Raw genomic sequence first — 20,340 nt, forward strand, 5'->3', positions numbered from 1 at the left:
TTTTGTATAACCACTTTGATGAAACAACTGATTTGTCTATTGGCCTAGGTACAATATCCCAAACACCATTTTGTAATATGGATTGGTATTCTTCGACCATAGCATCTTTCCATGCTTGACAAGATAGGTCTTCTTGAACATTTGATGGTTCAAATTTTGTAAGCTCAGTTACTAGTGCAGTGTAACAAGATTTATTTTTGGACTCTGGAGATTTCATTTGGTCCAACATTATTTTCTTCAATCATTTTCCTTGCTCGCCTTTTCTTGATATTAGAGATGTCTCTATTTTCAGTGTCTGATAGTAGTTCATTTTCTCCTAATATGTTCTCCCTCTGATTTTTAGTTTGCAAATTTTCATCTAATTCTGTGATGGGCTCATCTTCTGTACTAGTGGATAGTTTTAAAATTTTAAAGCAATGTTTTCTTCAAATTTGACTTCTCTGCTAATTTCAACGGAACACTGCCTAGGTATATAGACTCTATACCCTTTGGTGTTTTCACTGTACCCAACAAATATTCCTTTCTTCCGGGATGGTTCTAACTTGGTTCTCTTTTCTTTAGGTATGTGATTGTGAACAGGGCAGCCAAACATTTAGAGATGACTTAGGTCAGGTTTAATTCCTATAAAGACTTCTTCAGGAGTTATGTTTTCTAGGATTGAGTGTGGGCATCTGTTTTGAATATATATAGCAGTATTAGTTGCCTCTGCCCAGAATAAGAAGTGTAAATTTTGATCATGCATCATGGCTTTTGCTACTTCAACAATGGTTTTGTTTTATCTTTTTGCCACCCCATTCTGTTGAGGATTATAAGGTACAGTATACTCCATCTTAATCCCAACAGAGGTACAAAAGTCTTTGAAATTTTCAGAGGTATATTCACCCGCATTGTCTGATCTCAAAATTTTTATTCTTTTTGACATTTGATTTTCCACAATTGCTTTGAACTCTTTAAATTTTAATAGAACCTCATTTGACTCTTTGACCTTTAGAAAATAGATCCAGGTTTTCCTAGAAAAATCATCAATAAGATTATGTAGTATGAGAATCCTTCTAGAGAAAGTGTTGGCATAGGTCCACATAAATCAGTGTGGACTATGTTGTGAGGTTTTCACACCATCGCCTCAAAATTTTGGGGACCCACTTTTTTTTTTATCGCCTCGGTAAATTTTTGGATTTTCCAACAATTTTGAGAATTTCACGCCTTGGCACCTTTAGGGCCAGTAGGGAGAGGCGTAGCTTTTTTTCACCTAGTTTCAACTTGATTTTTCAGAGCCACCAATTTCATCCTTAGGTCGAGCAAATTTTAAAAGAGCAACACTTGGCAGGATAAAATTGTAAATTTTGTACTTAGACATTTTCTTTTGAAAATTTGGATAATTTTCAAAAAATGAAAATTTTGTTAAATCTGGTCTTTTGGAAAATCTTGATTATTTTTGGTGAAAAGGATTAATTTTTGTGATGGTGAAATAAAATTGCAAAAATTGATTTTTGGCTCTAGAAGCAATTTTATTTTATTTTTGTCAAAAAATTTATAATTGGCATAGCAAAATCGATTTGAGAAAAATTGCAAAAAATTGGCTTTAATAGATTAAAACTGCCTTGAAATCTTTTTGCCTTTAATGAAATTGGTAATTTAATATTGAAAAATGATTTTTGGTTAGCCAAAATACAATTTTAATGATGTATTAATTACTAAATCCTCATTAAATGGAAATATTTAACATCTCCAAGGCACCATTTAATTTCTTTTTGCAATTTAGAACTAATTGGCAATTTTAAAAATTAATTTTCATCATGGAAAAATTAATTTTGGTTAAGTATTTAATTGTGGGCCATAATTTTGCATTAATTATTTGTTTTTCTTTCTCCTAGGGTCCAAGAAGAAAGTTGGGTATAAGAGGAGGCCTCTCTCCCATTTCTTCCTCACTTCTCACTTCTCCTTTTCAAGGTGTTGGTGATTTTGCAAGAGCAGATCTGCACTCTTCTTGATTGGCGAATTTTGTGGAAGGCGAAATTTGTGGGAGCCGAAATTTGTGGAAGATAAAATTCTGATTTTTTCAAGAGGCTGCGATTTTTGCCCTAGGTTGGGTAATTTTATTTGGAGGTGAATTGCATGATAAATTTCTGATTTGCAAAGGGATTTGAAATTCTTGAAAGTCATATCCTAGGTTCCGAAAAGTCGCTGTAAGATTATTGGTTAAGGTGAATTTTCATCCTCTAGAGTTGCAAGGGGTGCTTAAGCTGACATCCATCTTTTGTTCTAGTCTAAGGATTGCTCCGCTTGGTTCTTCTTGCCTTCTGGTCCACCACTCTACCATCCTGTAATAGGGCGACGAGCATGGAGGATGTTAGTACAAGTAAGAATTCCAAGCGGGCAAACACTAAGAAAGACAAAGAGGATATGATGCCCAAAACTTCCTTCTCGAAAATGAAGAGAATAACCGACACCAATATCGCTACAATGGACATGATACAGATGAAGGACAGACTAAAGGAAGGACAATCCCCCTTGGCTATAGGTACAGGTAATTTCAAATCATTTAGAGTTGCAAGGGGTCCTTAAGCTGACATCTGTCTTTCTCTCTAGTCTAAGGATTGATTCTCTTGGTTCTTCTTGCCTTCTGGTCCACCACTCTACCATCCCGTAATAGGGTGACGAGCATGGAGGATGGTAGTGCAAGTAAGAATCCCAAGCGGGCAAACACTGAGAAAGACAAAGAGGATATGATGCCCAAAACACCCTTCTTGAAAATGAGGCGAATAATCGATACCAATGGTGGTACAATAAAATGATATACAAAAGGTAGTTGCACATCACAACCCAAGCGTCGACACTTCCATTTCAACCATGATGAGCAACGTTGAGGTGGCACTTGATTTTGAAGATATCAGAGAAGAGGATGTCAATGAAACAGATTTTGGATCGAGGTTGGATGAGTTTGGGAAGGTTGCTATCAAGAAGAAGCATTTGGGCACCCTTTTCTCTCTCAATGCTTTTATTGGATTTGAGAAAGAATTTGAGAAGGATCACGAAAGGATACTACAAGCGGCAAGTGGCGTGGCAAAGTCAGCGGAACTCAGGGGGAAGCACACACCTTGTCCTCCTATGGAAGAAGTTAACGAAAGGCTAGCTAAGTTCATTGCCTTAGCTAAGAAGATGAAAGAAAATGGAAGATTTATATTAGAAGATCATTTGATGTAAGCCCAAGTGGCAATTTCCCTTTCTTCTAGAATAGGACAAGTGTCTATTTTTGATTGGCCACCATTTTGGTGCCTTTTCATTGGTTGCCACTTTTTGCACTTTTTTCATTGGTCCATTGATGAGGTGGCAGCTTCTCATTGGCCGATGGGGTGGCAACCCTAATTAGGGTTTTGAGGATCCAATCTGGATTGTTGATCTTGTTTTGATCTCCACCATCCGTTGTATTTTTGGCCCCTATAAAAGGCCATTTGCTCTCATTTGTAAAGGGGTCGGAGAAATTGTTGCGAAGATAATACCAAAATTGTTCTCTTTTTCATTGTTGCGATTGGCATGTTGATTAAGAACATTGGGTGTTATTGCATGTTTTCTACTTCCACTTACTTAGATTTCTTTTCAAGTTGTTAAAGTTGGTTTCATTTCAAGTTGTTTAAGTGAGAGTAAAGTAGATGGGTAGTTGTATGGTAGCATTGGTAAATGTTTGACGGAGATCAATACTAGGCCGCTAGCATCCTAGCGGATCTAGGTTTTCCTAGAAAAATCATCAATAAGATTATGTAGTATGAGAATCCTCCTAGAGAAAGTGTTGGCATAGGTCCACATAAATCAGTGTGGACTAGTTCCAGAACTGATTTAGACTTGTGTTCGATAGGAGGAAAAGGTCTTTTTACATTCTTTCCTAGAGCACATCCTTTACAAATACCTATATGGTTTGAATTTAAGTTAGGTGTTCCAGTGGTGATTTTTTCTATATTTGGTAGTGTACTGAATCCAATATGTTTGAGCCTTTTATGCTATATTTCATTAGGATTTGTCACTTCAGGACTTAGGGATTGCTTTTGAATGTCACACAGTTTATATAGGGTTCCATCTCAAGTCCCTATGGTGATAAAATTCTTGAGGTTAGTATTTTTAGGCTTGTACAAAACTTTATTAAGGGTGACTTGATACCCCTCATCAACAAGTCCAGAGATGGATACTAGATTCGTTTTTATGTCAAGTACGAAAAGAACATCTTTCAAGTTTAGAGTAACCCTAGTTTTTAGTTGTATAGACCAAGTCCCAATTCTTTTTACTGGATAAGTGGAGTTATCTCCAACAATGACTCCTTCAGTGGTATATTCCAAAAGTTTCAAACTTATCTTTGAATCCTATTATGTGACGGGATGCACCACTGTCTATTATCCACATATTTTTGTTGGATTTCATCTCACTTGATAGAGCTGAGTAGAATAATAAATTTTCTTCCTTTTTTGTTTTAGCTAAGGAGGCTAGAATTTTTTTCCTTTCTGGACAAAGTCTAAAGGTATGTCTGAATTTCTCACACTTGTAACATTGAACTTTGGAGAAGTCATTTCTTTTGTAATTATTGTTTCCTTTTCGTTTATCATTTTTCTTTCCTTTGAATTTTCTTTTCTTCCCTTTGTTCTTAGACACTGAGAAAAGAGCTTGATTTTCTCCCTCTTGATTTTAAGTGATCCCTCTAGATATTAGTCTTGATTCTTTTGAGGTGCAATCATTTTTAAGTTGATCAAAAACTGGTGTTGACAGTCTGCTGACGACTTGGATGAATGCTTCCCAAGATATAGGTAATCCTCTTAAGTGCTATTATGGATAATTCTTGATCTTCTACTTTGTTTCCAATAGAAGATAATTGATTTTTTATTTTGAAAATTCTTCCAAAGTAGGATGAGATTGACTCTCCTTTATTCATTTTTATATTCATAAGTTGATTTTTTAATTAAAGCAATCTACTTGAGTTGTTGATCTCAAATGTATTCTTAATTGTTTTAAATACTTCAAATGCTTTCTCGAGGTTTGATATGGAAGGAAGAATATGATCTTTTATTGAATCAACAATGATCTTCCTGGCTTTGTTATTTCGCCTTTTCCAAGTGGCCTTTTCTACCTCATCTTTAGGTATTGAAATGTCTGTTTCAATGAATGATTCTAATTCTAATTCTTTGAGGATTGTTGTAATTCGAATTTTCCATGAGAAGAAGTTCGTTGCTCCTTCAAGCCTATCCTTGACTCTTAACATTGTTTGTCATGATGCCACTTTTTAATTTAAGAAATTTGTTTAGCAATCTCTCTACCAAACTGGCTCTGATACCATGTTATATATTGGATCTTTATTGGTGGAGACTAACTAAACTGTATTTCCAGACTGCTACACTAAATAGAGCAGTATTAATTTCTGTGTCTTAATTCTGATCTGAGTTACTTCAACTCTTTTATATTCTTTGTACTGATGAACAATGCTTCTGATATGTGTAGAGCTCCCTTCAAACTGTACTGAGGTAACTCTGATTATGAATGCAAACCTTCAATCAGACTGTTCTAATACAGATTTGACTTGTCCTCACTGATATCGAACTGCAGTTTGGTGCATGGCATATATGAATATCTTGAGGCATGGCCATGTAGAGGCATGATCCTATGTGTCTCATGCCATGTAGAGTCATGACCCTATGTGGTCGTCTCATTTATATTGTTTCAAAAATCACCCGATAGTCAATACTAATCAGTATTCTTTTAATAGAACTAACACACCCGATTATGACTTGATCGATATTAACTGTTTTGTAGACAGAAGTTGATGATTTTACACACACACGCACGCGTGTGTAATATATAAATTTTATGTGAACATATTAAATCAACTTCCATAATGTGTAATATATAAATTTTATGTGAACATATTAAATCAACTTCCATAATTAGATTCATATCAACATTAGCATATATTATTTTGCTTCAATTTACTATAATGCTAACATTCTCAACAATATTTTTATAAATAATTATAGTTTTTAAGTCAAATAATGGTTTATAAGCATGAACATCTTTTTGTATAGCTTTCAACTGTATAAAAAAAAAAAATTGCAAGAGATTTTTTTTTTTAATTTAAAAATTTCATTTATTTCTAGAATTTAATTATTAGAAATTATTTTGAATTTGAAAGTTGAAACACAAACACAAACACAAACAAGAAACTCGTGACATAAAACAAACTTACACATGATGTTCATGGATTGTATGTTATGATTAACAAGTTCAAAATATATATCAGTCAAGAACTAGAGCAAATCATGTTCTTGTTCTCCTTTGAGAGCATCAACGACATTCAAGAGGTTATTATTTTTAGTTGTAATGGGGGTAGTGCTGCAGTGCTTAGGTGCACCATGTGGCTCTTTATTGCCTGGCCTATTTGAGATTTAAAAATGGAGGAGGGGCAATGGTAGCAATAGAAGCATCCAAGTTGGCTGGCTTGCATTGCCTCTACATCCCAAAGAATGGTCGATCCTTTTGTAGTTTGCATTCTTGCATAGTAGGAATCATTAATTGTGCAGTCACTGATTCTTTGACCAGATTTGCTACCAACTCATTGCATTTAATTGTGTGCATTTAACAGTAATTTAGAGGGCATACATATAAAATTGACTCTTATAGCAACATTTTATATGTTTTTTAGCATCTTGACCACAGGGGCAATCATGTAAGGCATGCCATATTTGTGATGAGGAACTAATTGTGTTCACTGTTGCCTTGTGAAGCTACAAGAATCCCAAAATCCTTTTGGATACAATGTGAGGTATAATTGAAATTTCTGCTAAATCCCATCTTATATCATCTACACTTCAATACTATCTAACTTTGCAAATAGTTTAGTCAAGTTACCTAGATGCCTCTACTTTTTAACGTCTTTCATGGCATCTCTTGCATGCTTTCTTCCAATTTTTATTGCGAAAAGTGATCCTATAATATAATTGATTCATGTAGGAGTGGTCTTTCTTTTGTAAATATGAGTCATGACTATGGCTATGATGGGCTCTATAAAGCTGAATGTCTAGTCAAACTCGGAACACAGTGCATTGTTATAACTCTCTTAATGTTTGATCTCCTCTACATAATCCAGTAGTTGTTGATAATGCTGTTTCTTTTGGCTTAATTGTGTGTCATGTGAGTCTTACTTGTGCAATTATAGAGAATTAAAATAAGAAATATATTTGAAAAAATGAAATAATAAAACATGGTTCTATTCTAGAACCGCTGCTTTATTTTTAAAGATTTTTGTATTTTAAATGTAGTAGATAATGTAATATATGTATCATCTACCTCTGAAATTGTAAAAAATATTATTATTATCATCTACTTGGGAAGTTGTTAAAAGAAAGAGCAGAATGGGGCTGGCCTGAAGTCCCTGAGAAGGATGAGGGACATTGGGGACAGGAGGCCAACCCTAGAATGCTGCTAAAAAGGGTAACATTATTGATTTTTCTGCAATTTTGGGGTGGATGGGGAAAGAATCTTTAAGGAACCCTTTTGTAGTAGACAATTACCTGAAGATTTTGTGTTGGCATTAAATGCCATAATGCCAGTTATACACACCAGTGCACTTATTATTTGGGGATGCTTCAGTCACCATCTTCTATGCTTTCTTCTTAGGTTAATATTTAATGGCGGGAAGTTTTAAAAGGAAATCTGGGGCTAGTTGTGGGGTATGGATGAGCATAAGATTGAGGGATTTCAAAAGTTAATTTTCTGTGTGGTTGCAGTTTGAAATTACAATGATATTTGTCTTAATTTGACTTGGCCTGTTTATAAAATGAAGGGCGGACTTGGTGCCTGCATACGTTCGGCTGTTACGGGATAATGAAGCAGAAGTACGTATTGCAGCTGCAGGAAAGGTGACCAAGTTTTGTAGAATATTGAATCCTCAGCTTGCAATCCAGCACATACTTCCTTGTGTGAAGGTAAATCTATATGCTTGTTTTAAACATTTATAGAGAATTTTAACACCACAAAGTATTTTAACTGTCAGTTTCACTTATATTGTAATTGTTTATGAAGCTAGATTTGTCTTGACAGGACTTGTCAACAGATTCTTCACAGCATGTCCGTTCTGCCTTGGCTTCTGTTATTATGGGCATGGCTCCTGTTTTGGGGAAGGTAAACTTTGATGTGGTAGATGGTATCTTATATTAATCTTTCCATGCTCTTTAATTGCTATAAAACATTTTGTATAGTATGCTTTAGTATGTTGTGGTAAACAACATTAATTTCAAAGTTTTGTTATTTCTTGTTACCTTATTGTTCGTCCACCATAGAGCCACAGTCCTGTGAGTATGGGAAAATGAGTTCTTTGACGACTTTAGCCAATGGCAGCCAGTGACCATAAATTTTCTGTCGCAGCAGTATTTAGATAGTGGTTACACAGTTTTCTTATTTCCAAGGACCTGTGCTTATTCCATGTTAGAATTGTGTGCTGGCAGAAATCCATATGACCATCTTATTGGTTATCAGCTCTGACCTAGAGATACATTGGAAAATTTAACCACGAGGGATTATTTAGACCTAGTCATGTTTTACATTTTCGTGGTTTTGCACTGCCCAGTTATATATTACTCATTTCTTTAATATTATTATGGTATTGATGATGTGCACTGCTTTGCTTTTGGACATTCTCTCATGCGGTGCACTTTTTTACGGCTTGCAGGAGGCAACAATTGAACAATTACTTCCGATATTTCTTGCACTCCTAAAAGATGAATTTCCAGATGTCCGGCTTAACATCATAAGTAAGCTGGATCAAGTTAATCAGGTATCTTATTTGTTTTAGCAATCAAACTTTTTGTAGTGGGATGATACCTATTTTTAAAAATTATGCTAGTCAACTAAGAATGAGAACTTAAGAAAGAACTTATGTCTGAACATTTATCAAATAACTACCATTACTGGAATAAAAGCAAGAGACATGAATTCGTATGGGGTTCAACTATTAATGTACTGTTAAAGTATCCGGGGATTCCTATATGATGGACTGTTTGACTAATGCATACTCTTTCAGTTCCCTAGTCTTTCAGTTGTCAGCATTTCAATATGTTACCAGATAAAATTTAGAGTTGACACGATGTCCGCTATCCCTTTCAACAAAATCTGACCTAGAAATTCCTATATGCCCACAAGGCTTCATTCTCATGATAGATTTTTATTTTTAATTTTTTCTGCAGTAATCTCTCTTATAAATGCCATTTACTGCACTCTAAAAAAAACTGTAACAGTGGATCCATGTCTTAAAGCTAGCAGGGTGAGAAACACAATGCTTGCATATGATGAGATCCTCAATCCCCATCATATTTGAGTTGAGTGAGCAGTGTCAGTTGTTAATACTTCCATCATTTTTAATGGTTGCCTTATCTCTGCTATCAGTCATGACGAATTTAATTTTTCTTAGCTTTGCAATCATTTCTTAATATGCTTGAAGATTTGGCCATCTCTCGAAATTAGTTTTATGATTATAGTTTCTAGTTGGATGCCTTCATTTAAAAGTTGATCGGCCAACTTATTTTCTTATTTATAGAATTGATTAATGGAAAATGTTGCGAGACTGTCTAGTATTGCCCAAGCTTATTTAGTATGTTTAGGATCCTCAAATTTGTCAAGTATTTGTTCATATGTGAAGATTGATGACCGTCACATGTTGCTGAGGATGGAATTCTTACAAGTATTAATCCAAGGTGCAGAGTTTCAGCCTTGCATTGTTGTTCTCTCCAAGTCTAAGTTTATGGGCAGTAAATTTGATCATATTGCTTTAAGACATGCAGTTAAATTATGACTTCCACCAGCCTTCTGGAGGTGGCTTCCACTTGATTTTTGAGTGATCAATCGAGGCGAGGAGAGCCTTTGGGATCCATCAATGAGACCAGCACACTTTCTTGATTTCTTATCTTTTCAGTTTTATACTTAAAATTGTTTTATTTGAAGGTTTTTTATTATGTTTCTCTCCTTTTCCTTTTTCTTACAAGAAATCTCCAATATATGCTTTTCTTGGTCGTGACATTTTTTGGTGGTTTTCTTAGACTAGCCACTAGAACTTGTCTAGTTTATTAGGTGCAGTCTCTTGTGGGTGGAGATACGTCTCTACCGAGTCCACTTGGGTTCAACTGGTTAAGCTCTGTAGTGTGCCCGGCAGAATCCAGGTGAGCCTCTTCATTCCTCAGGGCAAACCCTTGGAAAACTGGGCACCAGCTTTTGCTTCTGTTCTTCCTACCAATGGTATCATGGCAGATAGGAAGCTTAGAAGAATGCAGTGGATGTGTAAAAATAATGGTCTTATTTATTTTTGATTGGTAAGAGGTCAAAGGCAAGATTAATTATCATTATGTGTTATTATTATTTATTAAGCTCGAGTGGACAAGAACCCAATACCTTCCAAATAAGAGGCTCACAGTTTACTGCTGTGTTGTAGGCTCTTGCTTAAAATGATGGTGTTATTATTATTGGCAACTAATCTGTTTTAAGTTTGTATGCTGCTTTTTCAATTGAAAAAATATAAGTAATTGAGAACTTTTACAGCTGCTGTTGGTTTTAATCTTGTATGACTTGTCTTTTTGGGTAAGTGTTGCAGTTTTATGTGTTGCATTTTTCTTTAAAAACTAAAATCACTGTTTTCATGGTAATTACTAATAAGAACATCACCTGTTTTATTTTTAGCATCTTATATGTCCACCACATTTATGTTGTGCATTACATGAATTCAAAGGCACCAAATTTTAATTACATATAATGCTTTACATGTAACAATTTATTTGTCTTTAAAGTTTTAATGTACATTTATTTACTTTTAAATTTTTTTTTTAACAAATAGTTAACCTTCAATATATGCTTTACCATATAAATGCATACAATTTAAAGGCACAAAATGTTAAACTATATATAATGCTTTACATGGAATTATTTATGTCTTTTAAAGTGGTAATCTACATTTATTAGCTTTTGTTTATTTTAACATACATTTAGCCTTCAATATATGCTTCATATATAAATGTATACAGTATCTGCAGTGTTACCTCAAGTTTCCGTGACATGAATGACAAGTTTCTGGGACTGCAAGGGGATGACTTGATAAATTTAGGGAAGTTTGCATGTTTACATTACATTAACATGAAAACATGGATAAAGCATGCCATTTAAACATCATAGAACCTTAACATACAACATTTCAACAGTGGAACTCAATTCTCAATATGCATCCATAATTTGGAATTCATTGTCAATATGCATGCAATATTAAAATAGTAACATACAAAATTGAAATACACCTGGTAACGTTGTAGCTTCAGTTGGATTGATTCGATCTGAGATACATTATTGTTATTGGTAAATCATCATTTCCTATATTTACTTATCCATGTTCAACAATATATATATATATTATACATATTATTATTTTTGTTAATATATTATTATATAGCAAATGATGATTAAACCATAGAGACATGTCTCCTATCATATTTATATGAGATTCAAATCTGCATTTGGAACACACCTATAACAATGACAATGTTAGTACATTTGCAGAATACAATCTTTAAACAGCAACATGGTATGAGAGCCAAACTGCAAATGTACCATGAGAAATGAAGACAAATAATTGGATAGATGGAAGAAACAAAAAGGCATATGATTCCAACAAAATATATCAAGCAGATAGTAGTCACGAAAGAGCAGGAGGAAGTGTTGGGAGTCATATGGAAGGAATTATAGTGTTGGAAACCTTTTGCCATATACAAACAAGCATCATTGTCATCAGCATTATAGTTAGGAAGGAGGCATCAATCAAGTAGAATAGACCACCAAAAATAAAATTCAATAATGGAGGGGAGAAAAGAAAAGAACTCAGGAATCTCTTCATCGGCATTAGAGGAAAGATCCAAACCTCCAGGTATTTATTCTCAATTAGAGACTGACCAAGTTTTTAACAATGTGGCATGAGCTCTGGGTCAGTTCCTATGCCTTCAGGGGGTAGGCCTGCTCTTATGCCGATGTGTTGCATTCGAGGCGGGTCTTCATGTTGTTGTTTGAGTTGCTCATTCCGAGCCTTCTCATCCCCGTGAAGTTTCCCCTGTAAGTGTTTCAAACCCTAAAAGGGTACTTTTGGACTTTGATACAGTCAATGATATTTTTGGTATAGCAGATGACCTCTCTGCCTTTGTTGCTATTTTTCGATTTCGAGGTTTTTGGCCCTCTCTTGCTAATCTTCATGCTTGGATTTCTAAGCATTGGGAACCAATCTTAGATCATGAAGTACACATCTTTCCAATGGCTAAAGGATTTTTCATAGTAAAGTTTAAATCTATTGAAGACATGAAGACTATTTTGTGCAATACTAGTTTTTCATGGGAGGATAGATTTCCACTTATGGCCAAATCGTGGCATATGGATTTCGATCTGCTTACTGAATCCTTTAACAGGGTTCCTATCTAGGTTTGGATCGCGAATCTCCCGATGCATCTCTGGCTAGATTTTGTTAATGAAGCTATTGGGGATGCCATTGGTGATTTTTTGTATGTGGACTCAGACACTTGGGATATTCTCCATTCGACGTATGCTCAATTTCTTGTTGAGATGGATATTTCTAAGGGCCTCCCTGAGAAGGTTTGTTTGGAATCCTCGCGAGGCTCTTGGACCTTAACTTTGGATTATGAAGGTATCCCTTTTTGTTGTAGAAAATGTCATAAGACAGGTCACATTGCTGCTCGCTGTGCTGTTGGGAAGTCTAAATCAAGGCGACCACCTTCTTGGTGGTTTGGGGCCTCTTCTGAACACTACACAATGGTTAAGTCCATGGATGCGCCTTTGGATTCAGTGGTTGTCTTTGCGGATGATTCCTCTATCGATGATCTTTTGGTAGAGGAGTTTATTCCCCTCGTTCCTTCTCTCGCCCCTGTACTGGATGTCCCTCTTGGTCCTGTTGGGGACCAGGACCCTGTACCCTCTCCTGTGCCCGCCCTTGTATCAGACTTTCCTCCTGGTTCAGTGGGGGGCCAGATGGCTACGGACACTTCTAGGGAGATTGCTGTTGTTTCGAATTCCGCTGGGCTACATTGTTCTGTTTCTTTAGGGGATTGGATTGCTGAGGTAGCTAAGGTGGAGGATGGTTGGACTGCGGTAAAAAGAAAGAAAACTAGGCCATCTGCTCCTCCTTTAGAAATGAATCTCCGATCATGCAAGGGAGGCTCTAAAGCAAAGGGCAAAACGTGATGTATTTTGCTCTGCCTCCTTGCTGGATCTTTACATTCGGTTGGTGATAGGATTTTTGTCACCTTGGTTACCCTCTGTTTGGGGGGTGATGAGTATCGCGTTGGTTTGATGTACTTTTTGTATATGCACTTATCGAAAATCTTTAGACTTGTACAGGGTTTCAGGCACCCTTCAAAACCTATTTTACTTAATCAAAAACAATGTGGCACAAGCTGACAAAGAAGGATATTCAGATTTGACATATTCAACGAGTAGATGACTAAAGGCATCAATGAAGACAAGAACAGAGGAGGCGGGATACAGTCATCAAATGGGGATTATACATCAGTTAAGAACTACAGTCAGCACCTACAATTATAATACATGTATCGAGCACTTTTCTGCTGTTACCAGTGATAATAAAGAATATGGTTGTCATTAATAGGAATCATCATAACGGGAGCAAGAAGAGAAGACTGACATTGTTAAAAAAAAAGAAATCCAACTCAGTAAACATATGCTGATTCAAGATACAGGGAACACCATAAGAGGATATAATCTAAAAATCATTTGAGCGCCATGAGACAATAAACTATGTTCAGCTAATCACCGAGTAGGAGAAGAGGAGAGTGGAATCATCGAATTAGCACTTTGACATGGACAGTTAGTAGATAATTTCTCTAGCCTGGCATTTTGTTAGTCAATGGCATGAGTGAGAATATGGCTAGCATATAAGATCACAACACTATCTACAATGATTACAAATACTACAAGTTAGTTCCTTTAAAATGGCTTCATTGAGCAAATGTTATGACCATTTCCTTGGTATAAGAGAGAATGGGAAGTTTAGCCATGAATGAATAAACAATAACACTCAACATGAATGAGCAGATACAACCAGTGAATCAGTCAAGAATCCGGAGTCTTGATAATACATGAAAATCATTCTCGTTGGAAGGTTTGAGAGAATAGCTTCAAGGGATCACTAAACACATTGATCTTTGGAGGAATATATTTTAATCAATCTATAATAGAGATAGATTGTTGGAGTAGGGAATTATATATATTAAACAGTAAGATATATCATAGTTATAAAGATGAGGCCAAGGGGTTTAGCTCGGTTGAAGCAATGAGTTCTCATTGTGGATACCCTGGTTCAAATCACAAGAGGGACATCTTTGTGGAGTTCTAAGTTGTGACTCTTGGTCTTCCAATTGTTGTCTCTAGTGTGATTGCTCGAAAGGAGCTTGAATAAGTTGTAATTGTTGCTCTTAAAGAGCATCCGATATGTAAATGATCTTAATACAGTGGTTATAAAGATGACACATGACATCAAGTAATACTTCACTGTATACATAGATTGGGCAGAATCAAACAATTTATTCTTATTCACATATCAGTGAAGGAAATAGTACTGAAATATAATGAAGGAACATCAGAACTCATTGGGTATTTAGATTGAAATCAGAAACAACAATAGAGAACTTCAGATTGGCTGTAATATCAAGACTGATTTAAGCACATTTGGGTCATCATAACTTCCAAAAATGACCGTTCAAGATTGTTTGAGCTCAAGTAGGGAACAAAGACATAAGAGGTAGTGATAGCAAATTAGATAAGAAGAGGGAGGGAGATATAACTGATGAGTATTATGCATCTACACATATGAGGGATGTTATCAATCCTAAAGGCATCGACTAGAATTATAACTAGTTGACTATATTAATCAATATCTTTGCCATAGATTCATTAACGACAATAGATTAGAAATCTATATATTAGATATCAATTAATGTTGGCAAATAGAAATATCTAAGAAGGATGAGACATGCTCACACAAATAAGAGGCAGTCATTTTAAGAGCTAGTGGAATGCCATTACACATGCTTGTCAAACTATCAATATTTTGCTTGTGGGTTGAAGCTTTGCTTCGACACCATCGAAAACCTGTTTACACAATAAATTTTTTCTTGAACACCATCAATACCCTCTATTAGATAGTGAGACTGCTAAATATGTTCAAATGTGCTAAATCGAGGCCTGCGACTACTAGTTATAAGGATTTCGCTACGGATTGGAAGCTACTCCCATTGCATGGGTAGAAAGTTATCAATATTTTTGTCTGTTTGAATGATTGTCAATGAAAATAAAAACAGGGCTGCTACCTTCTCCGAAGGCATTAGAAAGTTGTGCCCTTCCCTCCACACAACTTCCTAGTACAACTATTCTACCGAGCATTATGAACAAACGGTGGCATGCAATGGAAATTTCAATGCCCATGTCTTCACATCAAGACTAACACATGGAGCAATTGATTAACATTATTCTCATTTGAAGAGATGTTGATGATCCAAACCCATGTTTAGTAATGTTTGCATTCCAGTGTACAAGGTTGATTGAATTGCCACAACATCAGACACACACGATAGTGCAATCATGGACCTTGTATATTATTCTATATGTACGCAGGAATATAATAGAGTTGTTCCGGAATACCTGCCAAATACACACAATAGACAAAGATTGAATTAAACTAGATTAGACATGGTATATAATGTGATCCATATTGATATCCTCGCCTACAATAATGCAAAGGCAACTCATGATGAATTGCGTGAAGTGGGTCACCATAAATTGTGGGTGTTAAAAGGAAGATATCAAATAATTCAAGTTTTGATAACACCTGTGAGAATATATTCCTTAATCAGAAGATTATAATTGGTGAATTACATACTTAGTGCTCTTCATTTGAAGGATAGGGAAGCATGTGACTAATACATGAGCTTAGAATGACATTTGAAGATATAGTCTAGAGGCATTGGAAATAATAAGAATTCATAACTCCCCACTTTGACAAAATGGTGCAGTTGTTGCAAAGACTCGTGCAAAGTTAAATTAATCAAGAGATGATCCAGAACATTCTTGTAGCCACATGGAAATCTAGAGTAGGAACTTCACATTGTGGGGAGGGAAAATGATAAACAATGTTCCATTCCCACTAAACCATCTTTAGAGGGGAGATGTTTCATCTATGTGCAGATAAGTATTTCATATCTTTGAGTATTACATTTATCTATTTGTGTTTCTATACATACTATTAAGAGCTATTTGCCTTGATCTTTTCCTTTATGTTTGAGGATGTTCTTGCAGGAAAAGAAGGTTGGTACTCTACACATGTGATGCAGGAGCATCTTGCATGGAAAAATTATTGAAAAAAAAAAAAAACAAAAAAAAAAAAATCTAGAGGAGAGAGATAGTGACGAAAATTAGAGGAGAAATAAAATAAAAAAATAAAAAGGGGAAAAAAGGAGAAAAGAAAGGAAAAGGGTATTTCTATTTTCGTGGTGCATAGGTGGCATAGTAGAAAAAATAAAAAATAAATGGTTGTCATTCCATTTATCGAGGTGTGTGGGAAGAATTCTAAAAAGTTATGAATATTGTAGAAAGTTGTGGATATTGTAGAAGGTTATGGAAGTTGTAGAAGGTTGTGGATATTGTGTAGGTAGAATTCTAGAAGGTTGTGGATAAGTCATGCATTGGGTGGTAAGTGCCTATTTAAGCAAGGCATATGAGCATTTCTAAATCAAGCTCGAGGAGTAGAAGCTCGAGAAGGAGAAGCTCGAGAAGGAGTAACTTGGGAAGTAGAAGCTGTGGAAGGTGAAGCTTGGAAAGGTGAAAGCTTTGGAAGGAAAAGCTTGAATGTGTGAAAGTTGGAAGGTGTGAAGGCTTCAAGGTGTGAAAGAGAAGGAGAAAGTGAAGAGTGAGTTTTCCTTAGTCTGTGGACAGAGCGCCAAATGTGAGGCAGTTTACAGCGGGATTGTAGTAGAGTTGTGAGTGTGTAGACAGAGCGCCGAATGTGAGGCAGTTTACACTTGGATCTTGGATAAAGTTGGAGAAGAGCTAGTGGCTGCAATTTAGAAACAAGGAGGTTGTTTGGTGGCTTGCGAGCACAAGTTGAGATTTTGGAGGTTTCTACTAGAGTGTGGATCTGGACTAGCTTGGGCTTGGATTGGATCTTGAGAGACCTTGCAAAATTGTTATTGTAATTACTATTTGATTTTCAAGTATAATAAAATTGTCTTCATATTGTTGCATTCTTGGTTGTGAGTTAGTAAGGGTGGTGTGGCCCTTCATCAAGTGGTATTAGAGCGTACCTTCATCAAGTGGTATCAGAGCAGTACTACATCAAGTGGTATCAGAGCAGGAGTTCCTGAGTGTACAAGCAGATTGCCGAAGTGTGAGGCAGTTTGTACCAGGACCTTGGTTGGGTGAAGTTTATTAGAGTGGGAGTTCTTGAGTGTGTAAATAGATCGCCGAAGCTGAGGCAGTTTACACTAAGACCTTGGGAGGACATGCAGATTGATTGATGGATGCAAAGATGAAAGTTTGAACTTGTTGAGGCATGATCGTAGAGAGCTTGTGGATTGCAAATCCGTTGTCCTAGACTTGTGATGTGGTTCCTGATTGTTCGTGCGAGGTGGCAAGTTACGATCTGACTTGCAAACAATTTGGTTGTCACAAGGAGCGTCGGAAGGATTTGTTGTAGAGGGTTTACAAAGATCTTGGGAGATGGCTCCAAGAGGATTAGACCCTAAGATGATTGCGAAAATCCATGATATAGTGGAGAGGAATTTTTCTAAGATGATTTCTCGGTTGGATGCTAGATTGGCTGATCAAGCTAAGAAGGTCAAGGTGGCAGAGGATGGTTTTGCTGATCAGTTTGTGGAGCCTGATGCAGAACCTGTAGAGCAAATAGAGGTTGTTGCTGAGGATATTCCTAACCTTGTTGATGTTGGGATGGAGATTGGTTTTAGTGATCAGTTGGTTGAGTCTGACATGGAGACTACAGAGCATTTGGTCGTGGATGATCTAGTTGATGTTGGTGGTGACTTGTATGTTGCAGAGCACTTGGTCGTGGATGATCTGGTTGTTGTTGGAGGTGAGTTATGTATTGCAGAGCATCTTGTTGTGATCAATGATATTGCTAGTTTGGCATGTATTAATGGAGATCTACATGTTGGTGCTGATATGGAGTTTGTTGTTGCTGATGTGGGGTTTGTTGCTACTGGTGTGGATTCACTAGTTGCTGATGTGAATGAGGGTTTGTTGATGAAGAATTATGTTCAGTTTGTTCCTAGGAGTGAGCATGCTAATTGGATGGTTGAGATTCTGGTGTTTGATAGAGTAATGTAGATGTGGAAGATTTGTATGGTGGTTTTGTTGTCCCTGTTGAGGTGGAAACCTTTGGTGAAGATGAAGATGGTTGTAGACCTTTCTTTTTGGCGTCAAAGTGTGGGACACACTTTTCTATCTACCGGGGGAGTCTGATGCAGGAGCATCTTGCATGGAAAAATTATTGAAAAAAAAAAAAAAATTTGGAAAAAAAAAAAAAAAAAATCTGGAGGAGAGAGAAAGTGACGAAAATTAGAGGAGAAATAATAAAAAAAATAAAAAGGGGAAAAAAGGAGAAAATGGAAAAGGGGATTTCTATTTTCGAGGTGCATAGGTGGCATAATAGAAAAAATAAAAAATAAATGGTTGTCATTCCATTTATCAAGGTGTGGGAAGAATTCTAGAAAGTTATGAATATTGTAGAAAGTTGTGGATATTGTAGAAGGTTATGGAAGTTGTAGAAGGTTGTGGATATTGTGTAGGTGGAATTCTAGAAGGTCGTGGATAAGTCATGCATTGGGTGGTAAGTGCCTATTTAAGCAAGGCATATGAGCATTTCTAAATCAAGCTCGAGGAGTAGAAGCTCGAGAAGGAGAAGCTCGAGAAGGAGTAGCTTGGGAAGTAGAAGCTGTGGAAGGTGAAGCTTGGAAAGGTGAAAGCTTTGGAAGGAAAAGCTTGAATGTGTGAAGGCTTCAAGGCGTGAAAGAGAAGGAGAAAGTGATAATTGAGTTTTCCTTGTCTGTGGACAGAGTGCCGAATGTGAGGTAGTTTACAGCGGGATTGTATAGAGTTGTGAGTGTGTAGACAGAGCGCCGAATGTGAGGCAGTTTACACTTGGATCTTGGATAAAGTTGGAGAAGAGCTAGTGGCTGCGGTTTAGAAACAAGGAGGTTGCTTGGTGGCTTGCGAGCACAAGTTGAGATCTTGGAGGTTTCTACCATAGTGTGGATCTGGACTAGCTTGGGCTTGGATTGGATCTTGAGAGACCTTGCAAAAATGTTATTGTAATTACTATTTGATTTTCAAGTATAATAAAATTGTCTTCATATTGTTGTATTCTTGGTTGTGAGTTGGTAGGGTGGTGTGGCCTTCATCAATGGTATTAGAGTCGTACCATCATTAGCTACCAAAATATTGTGTAGACTCAATCTTATGACAATAGCTCGAAAGAAGCTATGATCTAGAATTCATTAGTTATCTGATGACCAAATTGGATAAAGAGAGGCTCTTGAAGCGAATATTCTTGATGATTGAGATTTTGAGTATTCTTCTACATTAAGAGGGAGTATGACACTTCTTCAAAGGCAATGCAGGAGCTTAGAAGATTGATACTCAAGGGGGGTCTAGAAATACATGTGTGTGACTGCTTGAGATTATGAGCCTACTCCTGTGTACATCATGAGGAAGCAATGACTTATCACTAGAAAGTTAGGAAGATCGATATCAGAGTCGAAGTGAGTTCGACAGGCATCCTTAGGTGAAGAGAGCTCTAAGGGAGTAACTAAAGGACTTGACTTCCCAGGATTGTTGTTCAGAGGGAGAAATTTGAAGTGTGATCTCTCTATAAGGGAAAAGTTCGAAGTGAAATTCCTTGTAATGCATTTTTCTTTGTGAGAGAGAATTGAGGTAAAAACCCTTGTTCCACCCTTGGACTTGGTTCACGATGGTTACTATTTCACATATGATATGTAATGGAAGGTGATGATCTTTCTTGACATATATAAACATAAGGTAACTTTTGTAAGGTGATGATCTTATAAATGATAGACTTGTTATCATGACAAACTTCATTAAGTTGTTGTCCTAGAGTGCTAGAAATCATGATAACGAATGTATCATGATCAGACTTGATTAAGTTGTTTTGGAATGTCGAAGATCATGAAATTTGTCATGATAGAGACCATGACATTGTGATTTCTTGTTAAGTTGTTGTCCTAGAGT

The 20,340-nt window shown here is 36.3% G+C and overlaps 1 protein-coding gene across 1 annotated transcript in view; it reads left to right on the plus strand.

The window, feature by feature from the left end:
• LOC149575635 (uncharacterized) overlaps nucleotides 1–20,340 on the plus strand; it is an 86,571-nt gene that overhangs the window by 46,415 nt on the left and 19,816 nt on the right. The window contains exons 6-8 of the mRNA XM_089815401.1: nucleotides 7,817–7,958; nucleotides 8,074–8,154; nucleotides 8,702–8,806. Coding sequence (XP_089671527.1) covers nucleotides 7,817–7,958; nucleotides 8,074–8,154; nucleotides 8,702–8,806 — 328 coding nt within the window. The remainder of the gene's footprint in view (nucleotides 1–7,816; nucleotides 7,959–8,073; nucleotides 8,155–8,701; nucleotides 8,807–20,340) is intronic.

Source organism: Cupressus sempervirens, chromosome 2, assembly GCF_028749045.1.
Source record: "Cupressus sempervirens isolate cs-2001-9-10 chromosome 2, ASM2874904v1, whole genome shotgun sequence".
NCBI classification, from domain to species: Eukaryota; Viridiplantae; Streptophyta; class Pinopsida; order Cupressales; family Cupressaceae; genus Cupressus; species Cupressus sempervirens.